The 13,514-nt window shown below is 42.4% G+C and overlaps 1 protein-coding gene across 4 annotated transcripts in view; it reads right to left on the bottom strand.

The window, feature by feature from the left end:
- The window catches only part of NEK6 (NIMA related kinase 6), a 60,857-nt gene that overhangs the window by 1,269 nt on the left and 46,074 nt on the right, over positions 1-13,514 (bottom strand). For all 4 annotated transcript variants that reach the window (XM_034067648.1, XM_034067651.1, XM_034067649.1 and 1 more), the window contains exons 8-9: positions 8,353-8,447; positions 2,951-3,064 (exon numbers count right to left, since the gene is read on the bottom strand). In XM_034067648.1, the coding sequence (XP_033923539.1) occupies positions 2,951-3,064; positions 8,353-8,447 (209 nt within the window). The remainder of the gene's footprint in view (positions 1-2,950; positions 3,065-8,352; positions 8,448-13,514) is intronic.

Here is a 13,514-nt window from a genome sequence, read left to right as displayed (position 1 = left end):
GACCAGCACTTGTGTATCTTAAGATACTGGAGCTTGGCTGTCAGACACCAGGGCTTCCTAAAAACCTTTGTGAAGAAGAGACTGGTCATTGATTATGTTTAATAAATAAAATGCAGAAGGGCTGAAGCCTCCCCACCTCCCAGCCCTCTTTATTGTGCACATGAAAGATTGTAGCTTTTAATTATACAGACACTGAAAGCTGCTCGTACCCCCGAGGCACCAGGAGAAACAGCCTTGAGCCTCTGATCTTCTCACATCCTCCCAGTAGCCACAGTGCCAATTATTTTAATGGTAATTAAAAGCATGCCCATACAGCTATTGAGCACACGGCTTCAGCTGCAGCACTGCGGGTACTCAAGTGAGGTTTTCAGCTCTGGATGGAGCTGGGCCCTTGTGTTTCAGCCATTGCTGGGACCAATAATGTCTCACGGGGGATTCCCAAGAGATGGCAGAAGCACCACAAGCAGCAGAGACACGCTGTAATGCAGCTCCTGCTCACCACCTTCCCCATCATTTTGTGTGCACAGAGAACAACACAGCCCCCCTTAGCCAGGCCACCTCCAGAGCAATCCCAACCCCACGGCCTGGCCCATTCTCTCTTACCTGCTGTGGTGCTGGTTTCTGGTCCACCTGAGAGCAGGAGGTGCTGCCTTTGTAACCCTGCCACCCTGAAGGTTTAACACGTACCTCAGCCCTGCTCAGACAGCACCACCACAAAACACGCACAGACAAACTGAAATGCTTCTAGAGCTCTGACCAGAGCCTGTGCCATCAGCACGGTTTGTCCAACCAGCAGCTGTGCTCCCATGTAAATACAGCCCTTAAACACAGGTGGGAAGCTCTGTCTCCAGTCAGTGCCCAGGACAGCACAGGCATTTCACCATCACCTACAGGGAACTGGCAGACAAAGCCAGGAGAAGCACCAACCAGGATCTCCAATTGCCAGCAAATTTGTTCCTGATACAGAAAACTAACTCTGGCCAGAGTCCCAGGTCCTCCTCCTGCTACAAGCAACACAGCAGTTGATCACAGGAGGGTTTGGACTGGTTACCTGCAAGAGGCTACAGAGAAGAGGGACATCACAGAAAGGAAGCACCATTAGAGCAGGAATTCTATAAATGCTCTGCCTTGCTCATCTAAAACAACACTGCAACTGAACTATTCATGTGATTAACAGTCAGCCTACCCCAAAGCTTCACTTCAAGACCACACTTCTGAGGTGAAGAAAAGACGCTGATGGCTCCAGAGCATCCCGAGAGCTTTGGTAGCATGGCACGGCCTAATCTTCACCCCTGCCTTTGGGCAGGAGCATAAAAAGGCTTTACTGCTTCCCCACACCACTCAAACCTGCAGCAGTAACAATAAGAGTGGTTGTAAAGACTCAGCCCTTTCAATCTAAAATGAAGACACTCGCTCATGAAGGAAAACTTGTTTGTTCAGACTGGGATAACCACCCGCAGGAACAACAAATTCCTTATGGTGCAACTCGCTGCTGTTTCTGATCCTGCCTGAGTTATCGAGCTTGGCTGCAGGGAGTCACCAACACACCTTTTCCTTTGGCTATCCACTCCAAAAGCATCTGAGAACCCTGTCTTTTAAAGCAAATACAAACCCGATTGCTGTTCATGGTGGAGTCGCATTCTATTATTCACAAAATCGAAGCTCTCTGTGGTTTCAGGAAGCAGCAGCAGCAGCTAATGCAGCGAGATGAGCTACAGCCAAAGGCACAGCCCTCCCCAGACTTTGTCAAGCATTCTGTTAATAGTGTATGAACACCATCTGGAGTCTAGTTCTCTGGGACCTGGCGCCTTTGAGCTTTAAACCATCCTTCTCACCCTGGATTGTATCACTACACTACACACACTCTTTAGCACTGCCAGAGGGAAGCAAACAGACAGTAATTGTAAAGACAGGAAACACATCTGTCAACTTACACTAATTCTTGCTGCCAGCAGGCATATCCTGAAATGCATGCTACAACAGCATGGCAAACGTGAATGCATGAGCCAGGCCTCACTGCTGCAGCAGCTTGGGGAAGATTAGAACATACACTTTTCCAGACCAGCTCTCAAATGATCTCTTTGCACAAGTTACTCAGCAAGTAAAAACTAAGTGAACTGCAAGATGTGTGGCACAGGGTCCCTCTCAGGGTGGGGACCAGGCCACATACAGTACTTCCCCTGCATCCTGCCTCTTGCTCCTCAGAACTGAGGTAGGATGAAACAAAAGAGAAACCCCAAAGGATATGGTGAACATTTAAAATTACATTAGCCATTTCCTTTCAAATAGAAGGCAACTGTAATGGAATGAGGAGGTAAGGAGAAACAGCTGCTTTGCCTAGGTAAGGGAAAAAAAACCATTAAACCCATCTCAAAAGGGCCTGAACAAAACCAACACGTGTGTTTGCAGCTGAAGTGAAACACAAGCACACACAGTGACAGAGTCTTACATGCTCTGGTTCAGCTACTGCTCTGCATCCCTCGCTTGCACATGTGCGAAGACCAAGCTTCAAAATGCCCTGTACAGCTGCTTACTGCACTAAACTGCATAGCTTTCTCCCCCTCTTCTCCTTAAGAACCTTTCTCCCCTTGTTCATGCACCAAAGACGTCACAAACAAGAATTTAAGCACGTTTTAGGATATGTTGTTTGAAGGGAAAGGAAGCCAAGGACAGGGCTTTCCCACGGTTCACTGCTGGTTTTTGCCAGCATCAGACTTTGTTTCACAATACTCCCCACATTAGGAATCTTTTCTTATTTAGCTTGTCAGCATTCAGATACCATGACAATAGTTTCCTCAGTCAGCCCTAAAGGTACCCACCGCACACTCTGACCATCTCCTGTTCTGCCTTGGTTGGAGGGGGTTTCTCTTCCTGCGTTCCTTTTGCCCTGAGCAGGGAGAAACTTCACTGTACCCCACCACATCCCCCTGCAAAAACACCTCCAATTTACCTTTTCAGAGTAATGTTCAGCTGGAAGAGGTGGGTAGTCACATTGCTCTATTTTTTGGCAAAGAGAAAACAGGTTCATTTTATCTCCATAGAAAGGACTCTGAAGAGCTGCCATCTGCAGAGAAGAAACAGAAAATGGTTCAGAAACAGAAAGGATTTCATAGCCCTCAGTACTGCTGATTTGCAAGAACAAATTCTGTTCTTTGACAGTGAGCAGATGATGATGATGTTGCTGAGACTGCCCACAGCCAAAGCTGCTTCTGTTTACACAGAGAAAAGCACTTCTTTTATAAAGAAAAACCCTAAACACCAACCAACCACCTAAACAAGAAATAGGATGCTTGGACCATAGGCAAATCAGTTAGGAACCAACTGGCTCACAGGCGACTATGAAAGCTTCTCATGAACGCAATCATCTCCTCTGTCTTTGATAACATATCCTGCTTTCAATCTTCCTCAGTTACGACCATGTTCAGTTCATTTGCTCTTTGCAGCTGGTAGATTTTTAATAGACTGCTACAAAGAATAAATAGGTTATTTTTGGACATTCAGCTACCTAGAATACAAAGAATCCTGTAAGCATGAGGAATGTACTTCAGCCTTTTAAAACAACCCAACTGACCTCAAAACAAACATCCCCTCCTGCCAGAAATCTGCTAGTTTGAAAAGAGTATCCCAGATTTGGGAACCAAACTACTGAAACTTTTCCCAATCAATCTCCTCTTTTTCCTCTTTCAATTCTGGTTTATGAATCCAGTATTTGCATCTCCAAAATAATGACAGATGTCCAAGATAAACAGGCTGCTCACACAGCAAGGAGAGCACGATGGGAGGCTCTGGGTGGGAAAGAACTCCTTCCAGGGCACGCAGGGACTCCTTACAAAGAAATGTTTATATTATCCTTAAGTTTCAGGAAGGAAACTGCATCTTTGTGTGGAAAACCATTTACACTGGAAGTTCTCAACCAGGAGGTCATAACCACCACTGCATGCTGAGCCTCAGAAAAACAGCCATAGCAACACAGGCCTTTTTGGAGTATGTGGCCTAAGCTGTGTACTGAAGGGACAGAGGATGAGCACAGCACCTCCCTCCAATGTCCCCCTATCAGGACCCAAGCCCAGCAGACCCCCTGCAGGCATTGGCCATGCTGGGCCCATCTGCTTATTAGTCCAGGGTGTTACTCAAGCACTGCTCATCCCCCTTGTGCCTGTCAGAGGCAGCCCCACGCAGCACAGCAATACCTCCTTCTAATGAAGCACCACCACAGAATGGGGAAAATTATCTGCTCTGTTTAGATCTTTTTAAACCATTTTGCTACAAGGCACACCAAATTGGCAAGCTTTTCATACTGAGGCCAGCCAGAGTTGATACTTCTCTCTATGGCTTTAATAAGGGGTTATTTGATGATTATTAGTCTTTTGCTCATTACCATGCACTGTGAAAGCCATCTGAGGAATGCTGTCTTGTTGCTGACACACACAGCAAGCTCCCAGCAGTTAAAGAAAAAACAACCAGTCAATACCAGGTCCTCCAATCTATTATCCTGCAGTCAGGAATCAAGATTGATGCATTATCCTTGGTTTAAATCATAAACCAATCTTAAGTAATTTAAAGTTCTTATGTTTCTTCCTTGCTTATCTGTAAGTTGGTTCCTCTGTGACTTAGCTGTAGGGGGTTCACCTAGCACAAGAGAGCCAAGGTAGGAGATCCTCTGCAATGAGTTCTGAGCAATTATAAGTAATAAGATGTATTTCTGGACAAATTTCCTAAGTTACCTCCTTATGTATCACCAAATACCCTTTAGGAAGAGGTATTTATCAGATATCCAAAGAAGCTTATAAACAGCAACACAGAATATACAAAAGGTACCCAAATTACACTGAAGGACAGAATGAACCGAGTACACAGCTCCCCTAAACATGTCAGAAAATTCCAGGATTGCTCAGTTTTCTGTCTGTAAGGTTTCATATAATATAGCTTGAGATATCTGCTGTGCTAGTGACATTTACTGTGCTCTGCTGCAGGGTGAGCAAGAAGAGGAATTACACCTTTAACAGCTGCACAAAGCAGCAGACTGGGGAATGGGCACACTTTGACCTCTCTGAGTTTCCCCACTATTATCAATACTAATGCTAAGCTATTCCTCATAAACCCTACAGACCCTGAGGTTGAAGAGTTGCTCAAAAGGCCAGTGACTGGAGCCCCAAGAACCCTGTGCTTGAGGCCTTGTGGAGGTTTTTGAAGGTAAAAGGTGAAGCTGTATCTTAACAGTAACGGGCAAATCAGTGGGGAAAAAAATTACACATTCCAATTAGAGCTTCTAATCACCAAGTAAAGATTGATAGCAAACTGCTCTCCATCAGTTAAAACTGGAGAGACCAGCACACCAGACTGGTCTAACAACAATGCTAATGGGTGCATTAGGGAAGGCGCAGAAGGTAATCAAGGTTAAAACAAGGTCTCTGAGATTTCAATACAAGCATCAATAATGCCAGTAAGGTTGAAAGAGTTTTCAATTCCCATTAACTTTTCTTTCCAAGTCCAGTTAAATGGTCATGTGCAAACGAGGAGGAAACACCACAGCAGGGTTTTGGGGTGGTAAACTCAGGGAATTTAAATGGAAACAGATAGCACACACATTCTGACCAAAACAGTCAGGCCTGCAGGGGTTGTGACCACAGGCACTCCAAATATCTCACTAACAACAGTCTGTGATGCTCCGCTGTGGTTTGATCCTGACGTTTTGATTAGAGCAATTATTGCAGGACAGCCAGATCTCCATTTAAAATGACCACCATGCAGTATGACTAGTTAAAAATATATAAAGAAAAGAATCACTGTTAGTGTTTAAATTGACTGTCTTGCCAGAACTGCTAAAGTCACTGCTTGTAGCTATATTCTGGGAATTAACAACTTATTTTTATCCCCTCCCAAGTTATCTTGCTGACAGACATCTACAAGAAGTGAGGGATGAAGACAGTTACTCCTATATTGGTAAGATTGAATAAAGATCACTGTATGATTATCAACATCAAAGTTAAGTGGTGCTATGTGGCATCACGTCCCAAACCCCTCAATGTTCCCTAAGTGGATTCTAGTGGACACGCGTGTCTCTGAAGGCAATTTGTACATTAAATCTCTCTGCAGCTTATCTATACAATTTATCTGGAGAAATATCAGAAGTGACTCATAACCAAACAAGCATCACTTCCTTACTTTTAAAGCCAAATGGAAAAGCATTCTCATTACAAGGAATTAGTGAAGATAAAACACGGCTCCTTCAGACACCAACTTGAGTTTTAGTTTTCCAAATTCTAGAAAGTTTTAAAAGCCAAGTAGCTGTTTATCTGCTGAGCACAGAACTGGTAACTGTCCAGGCCCCCTTGGAAGCTGCAAGATCTTCCAGCTCCTGTTCACAAAGCTAAGGCTTACCTACGTAGGAAGTAAATTTAAGAACGCTTCACATGCCAGATCTTTCACATGATACTATAGTACTGCTACTCCTACCAGAGAATTATGTTTAGTGTGCAATTAAGTCAGCTTCTTGAAGTATATAAGGAGTACCAAGATTATTGTGCCATAAGGGGACCATATTGCCTGCAACAAAAACACATCTTAGCACAACGCTAAATATTTCTCTCTGCATAAATCTGGAATCCCATCTCCAGCAGAGCTCAGCCTCAGGAGTGACTCAGAGCAGCCTGATGGAGAAGCCGTTTCACTACAGCAGCAAATGAGTAGCTGTGTCCAACCTGGGTGACTTTGGCTGTTACTGACACTTGGGAAGTCCAACACGTGGCAGGGCCAAAGTCCTCGACTTAGCAAAGCCTTAAACTGAGAATTCCTCTTTTATATGAAGCACACCTAGAATCATTCAGCACAATGAATTACCAGGAGCTTGGGCTGCCTTCCTCCTGTTCCTACACAAGAATCTCCAAATTCTCTTTGAACCACCACCAGCAGACCCAGGTACATACAGCTATACTGCACCATCCCAGTTTTCAGCATCTCTTCAAAAGCATTACAAGCAAAACCCTCCCTTATAAAAATTAACTTTTTCATGGCATGTTGCTTCAATTCTTTCACTAGAGGTAATGAGAATTTGAGGATAAGCACAAAGCCACTTACGTTCACAATTTCCCATCAATTACTTGTTAGGGTGTTCTCTCCCTCCCAACCCATGGAAATTTAACAACATAACAGTGAAACAACCATATCAGGCTCTCATATCGCCATCAAAGTGGATCTTCCCTTCAGCAGATCTGGTGCCTATTTGCTCTGATATTAGTAAAGGCAATGCTGGAACTTCATGCTGCTTGGGGTGACTTAGGGGGCATTTATGCCAGGCACCCAAGAAATCCTTTTACTTACTGAAGCTCTATGCTTCAAGTGCACGGGGCAGTTAGCAGTTGTGAAGAGACTGAAGCCTGGGGGAGATACAGTCTGTGGATGGATGGACACTGGTGGGAGTATAAAACCCTTCTATGTATTCTCTAATTCCATATGATTACAAGAAGTTGTGGTGAAAAGCAAAATGTCACCAGTTCACATAATTTATTATCCAAAAAGGATGTGAGCAATATTCTTGTTACTAAATATCCCTGGGACTTTTAATTCTCTGGGCTGGGATAAAAGCTTTCTAAATGCTGACATGCACTTTCACTTCAATTCAAAGATATGTACATCTAAAAAAAAGGATTAAGATTAGATTATAAGGAATACAAGACTGTTCAATACCTTTGATCTCTGCTAAAAACAAAATCACAAAACTCAAAGTACTGTTATGAAATCATAGCACTTCTTTTCAAACTATATGTAATAGCTTCTAAAGAAAAGTTGCACACTAAGTGTATAGGTGATACAAAACATGCATTTAGATAGAAGACAATGTACAATCAGAAAAAAAAACAGTTGTAGTCTAACAGAGCCAGAAACACTGATTTCACATTACATAAAACCTCTCTTCTTCATTATTGAAAACTCCCCAAATTAAAATATTCCAGTTGGTCACAATTCAACTGAAAAACCCAGCAGCTTACCTTCAAATGCATTTACTGTTTTTGAAACAAATGCAGCATTCAGGAAAAACTATGAATATGCTGCTCTAATAGCAGCTCTGCTCACATAGGAAGAAAGAATGCAGCAAACTGGCTTGTTTATGTGGACACCTTCAACATCTATGATGAACAGATGAATGACTGAATTCCCTTTGTGTAAGTACAGTGCTGGGTGGCACAATCCTTTTGTTATTCATACTCAAAAAGCACATGATGAGCAATGAGTTAACGTTTCAAGAAGGTTTTTCAACACTTCAACTAAAGGAAGTCTGACCCACTCAATTGCTGGGCTGCATTGTGCGGTTAAGACAAACCTGGGGAAAAAGAACAGTTAGAAGATACTTGCCTCATACAATAAACAGCCCAAAGACCAGATATCAGATTTAAAGTTATAGCCGTTTTCATGTATTCTTTCTGGGGACATATAGTATGGAGTTCCCACTGTAAAAACAAGAACACAAAAGGAGTTACATTTCCAGAAAGCAAACTATGTAACCTGGATTAAACAGAAGCTTGACATCATTTAAGGGTTAGGTTTAGCATGAACAGCTAATTAGAACAGATTGGCACAAAAACTGGGAAACAAGTAGTGGTTTTGAAGGTGTAGAACCAAATAAATCATCACATACAGAGCAAGAGGCCTGGGGAACGGTACTGAATATATCTTGTGTCTTTCTGAAATCTGAGGAACATTTTCTTCCCCTGCCAGTCTTCCAAGTACCTTCAGAGTATCTGAAGGCGGACAGAGCAATCGTAAAGGATCATCCTCTGCTGGCTCACTGAACAGCACTGAAACTGCAAGTTAGATGTCATGAAATGTGCTCTGCTCAAACAAGACTCTTGTGACAGCGTATCAATTGAACATTCCCCTGACACACACTTCGCTGGCAGCATGACAGGGCAGCTCCTGATATGCTGGGGTACCCTTTATAGCAGTTCAGGAGACCATTTATTGCTGCAGAGAAATGGAAGGAACAAGCCCAGCACCAGACAGGTATTCGGAAACTTTGTGGAAGAACCAAGGTAATCATTCCAAACTTTAAAACCCTGCTCCAGCCTGCAGTCATGTCAGAAGCTGGGAGATTTCCATGTACTTCCACAAGTCTGTATGTTATCAAAAGAAATTTACCCCAGCATTTTGGACAGAAGTTACAGGAAATTATTAATAAATTCCTCACCTCAAAAAGGTTCTTTTTAAAAACCTAAATAAGTTTCAGTCGTGGTACTGAAAATACAAGACATCCTGGCAGCCTCAGCTACATCAAATAATCCTCAGATACATCATTTATTAAAACATCCAAGGACTTTATACACTCTCTCTTCTCCTGCTTCCCCATCCCCTGTCAGTTTTGGTTTCTTTCTTTGCTCTTGGCATTCCAGTGTATCCTTCTCCTAATTAAAGACCTTTCCTCACAAGATGGCAAATGTTTAATTTCCTTGTAACATTCAGTTTACAATTTCTCCATTTGAAATGCTGACTACAGACAGCTGGAAGGCTAACAAGCAGATGAAGGCTGGTGACAGAGGTGGAGGAAGAACAGCCATCCCCTTCCCCTGACTTTCCAGAGAAAGGGTTCACATACTGCAGGAAGCAAATGAGTTCTGGGGCAGAAAGCAACTGCCTTCCAAAAGGCAAAAATCACTCTGCCAAGTGCACAGATGACACCACCTTAAATACTCGAGGTATATTCTTTCTCTGGGGTAAAACCCATGCAGCTTACCTCAAAACAAAAAGCACCACAAACCTCAACTTCAATCTTTATTCTACTTTTTCTGTCAGGCATTTATATGCCCAAGCCTTGAGTCTACTGAACCTCAATGACTTTTACTCAGAGCTATTGAGAAACATAAGATATAGCATGAAAGTAATCCTATGGCATCGGTATGAAATATAAGATATTACAGGAATACATATGTAAAACTCTACTTACCAGAATAGAACAAGTAACCAGAAAGACAACCACTGCACTGACTGGCTCATTTATCAGATCCCCAAAGATGTTTGGTAATCAGCTACCCTATATGATAAACTCGGCTTGTGCTTGCAGGTCATTCAAGCAAGAAATTACTTCACTTTCTATGTGACGAGTACCCTAGTAAGAAATAACATTTTTGCTAATTCTATACAAACTACAACAGCACAGGAAAAAAAACACATGGAGATTATTGTATTTCCATGCTCAGTAATCCCATACCCATATTGGAAGCATGTCAAACTGACACTGTCCCAGATCTGGCTGCTTTTAATTGCCAGCAAAAGGCCTCTATGTACAGATGAGATGAGAGTTCTGCTAATAGTTAATACTTTTAAACAGACTGCAGAGAGTAACTTCACAGAACACCAAGAGCGGACATTCAAAGAACACAAGGCTTTCCAAGGATCTCTCCCATGTGCACACAAGATGCACACAATGGACAGTACAGCTCTCCAAGTAATTCCTACACATTTGCCAGACTTCTGTACAAGAACTGACTTGGTTGGAACAGCACTGATTCATTTTCCTGCTTAAAAACATGCAGCTCCAGAAGAAACGGTGATTCATTATGTGAAGCTCTTGAAGACAGTTTTGGAAGTCCCCACTGAGCACCAGTGTGTAAGACACTTCCCTACCTTCAACTTCCTTCCCAGTGCTGCTGCTTTTCTCACATCTGCCAGGAGAGCTACTGCAGCAGCTGAAGCAGACGACTCACTAGCCCTTTGCTGACAGTGAGCACAGGAGCTGAGAACAGGCAGACAGTGGCACACATCTGGCAGGAGGGGACACAAGCATCATTCCCACTCCTGCTTCCCGAAGTCTTCATGCTTCTGAGTGCTGGGGCCAGGGGCAGCCTCCAGCTGTAGCTGTTCTTGGCATCAGTTATTCTGGGTCACTGAGTGAAAAGCTCAGAGCAAATAATAACGTGTGGGCTCTAAAGTTACAGCCTTGTCTTCCATGCTAGCAGGGGTCTGCTTGGTAGGGTAAAACTGTCATTTCACATACTGCCTTAGACTGACCTTCGATCAAAGCAGAATGACAGGGTTTGTAACACGGATGAGTGCTTTATAGCCTGTATTTGATTACTCTGTTCCATTATATTAATAGGGCTGTGGAGAAGCCCACGCCTGAGCTGATTTTATGAAGTCCACCTTGTGCGTTTACCTATCATTACTGTAGCATTGTCAGCAAATGTACCAACAAGCAAGTCTGTGTGTCTCAAAACTGATGCATTAATTTTTAACTCACGGTCATGATACAAGACTGACAAGCCCAATTCTCTTTAGGGCCTTTCCAACACTACATGGGAATCTCCTGTAATGAGCGTCTTCTAGAAAACCTCACAAGGCTTCCAGTGCAATCAGTCAGGGCTCACCACTGCATTACATTAGTCAATTTGGCAAGAACAGTTTAATTGGAGACTACTAATCAGAAACTTTCTTTGGCATTTCCCCTGCTGAAAATACAAAACATTGTTCAGATTCAGAATTAGTCACCAGGTGGTAGAGTAATGCCTTTAAAGTTCAAAATGTCACAAAACTGTAGAGAAGATTCTGAGTAAGCAAGCATATTCCCCTTCTATTCCTGAAAAGTCAACACACTGCACTTGGAAGATCAGCCTACTTCAGCAATGCTAGAGCATTTCTCCTGCTCTCCCCAACACTATCTGCATGCACAACTAAAACACCCACACAGACCAGAACATATCTGAGGTATCTGCAGCACCCAAGTGAGGGAAAGGCTAATTATTCAGAGTCAGTTTAGAAGCAGAGTCTCTTGTTTTGCTGGGAAAACACACAGGAAAAGTTATTCCAGCAATAATATTCAAATCCCTTTCCTCTCATATACAGTCTGAACAAAAAACCCTACCCATGCAACAACATAGTACTGAGCTGAATTCCCACATCTGCCACAGAAACACCCAGGTGGACATTACTCCTGAACACAGCAAGTCTTTTACTACACAGGCAAGATCTCACTCACCTGTTTTGAAAATGATTTTTAGCTTGAATCAGGAGTTTTGTCATGAAAGTGACGGTAGGTGGGTTATTAATACAGCCACACACAAGACTGTTATCCTCTATACAGAGCTTCTCCCCAAGCAAATACAGATCAATGCTTCCTATGGAATTCATCCTTAGCTTCTCATAGGCAGAAACAAGAGAAAATTTGATTTACACTTTCAGGAGGCTCTATCAGAGTCTCATTCACTAAACTGAACATATCACAGACAAGTCCCTTGCAGCAGCAGCTCTCCCACACCGTTAGACAGATTGTCATTAGACTGAAATCAGTGCAGAATATTTCCAAATATTTCAATAGGCTCTGCATGTTGGATTTTTTTAAATGTTATTAAAAAAAAGGCATTTCTTCAAATTAATCAAACTCCAAAACCATATTACAAGAACAAATGATAACGAAAGCTTTTACTTTACGCCTTCACCAGCACCTTCCAGCTCATATTTAATGGTGAGCTGAAAGTGTTCCCAAATCTATCACTTCTCTTTCTCACAGCAGGGAACAGAGTTCTGAATATGAAAGAACCTAACAAAATCTGACCTTTATTGTATCTTTACAGAGTATTCCCAGTTTCAAACTAAGAGATATCAGAGCACAACGCAGGCCTCAAAGGGGTAATACTGATTAAAGCATTCTAGAGCTGTTGCACTCCTGTCAAAACAAACTTTGCAATGTTTTGAAATACTTGTGATTTTTGGAACCTGCTCATTACCAATGAAAAAGGCAAAGAATGATGCTCAAAAACTTGAGATGCCATCCATGAATAACACACAAAACCACCTAGTTTAAAAATCACAATAATTATTTCCAGAACTATTAACTTTACCATACAAGAGACACTGCTACATATTACAGGAACAGATGTACAGTTGAGCAAAATATTCCGCATGTCTTGGTAGTATCTGGTACGAAGGAATTCTACTTGCAAATGGAAGTCCACAGCTCTCACCTGTCTCATCTCTCCAGATATGCTTGAAGGTCACCAAGAAATGTTAGAGCATTATTTAAAAGGAGTCTAGTTCCTAAGTAAATGTTTGCATTACTTGAGGTATATTCCCAACCAGAAGGCTGAGGTCTTTTCCCAGAAGAATGTAGGAATTACCTCAACTTTGGGGAATTAAAGTGAAACAGCTGCCAAAGGCACTAAGATACACCTTAAATTCCTTTAAGCCTCAGTGTGAGGTTCCATCATGAATTGTTTCAAGGTGGAGGGCGGGGGAGAAACAGTAGCAAGAAAATCTACTTATCCTCACAAGAGAAAACAGGTATTTTGGGCACAGAATTTGAGCTGATTTTACAAAACCTGTTGCTCTATTTTTGTCTTACTAGTATTTAATTACACACATAACTCTACCAAAGTCCTTCTATATTTTTGCTTTATTTTAAGTGGATTTCTTGTGTCCATATTTTCTTCTTAAGCACTGCTTACTAACCCCTTGAAGTACTGTGATTTTGTGTCAGATGGCAAACTGGCTTGGCAAGCAAAAGAAAGAAGACAAACAGTCCATTTATA

Source organism: Melopsittacus undulatus, chromosome 11 (assembly GCF_012275295.1).
Source record: "Melopsittacus undulatus isolate bMelUnd1 chromosome 11, bMelUnd1.mat.Z, whole genome shotgun sequence".
NCBI lineage: Eukaryota > Metazoa > Chordata > Aves > Psittaciformes > Psittaculidae > Melopsittacus > Melopsittacus undulatus.
This window is presented reverse-complemented; position numbering and strand designations above follow the sequence as displayed.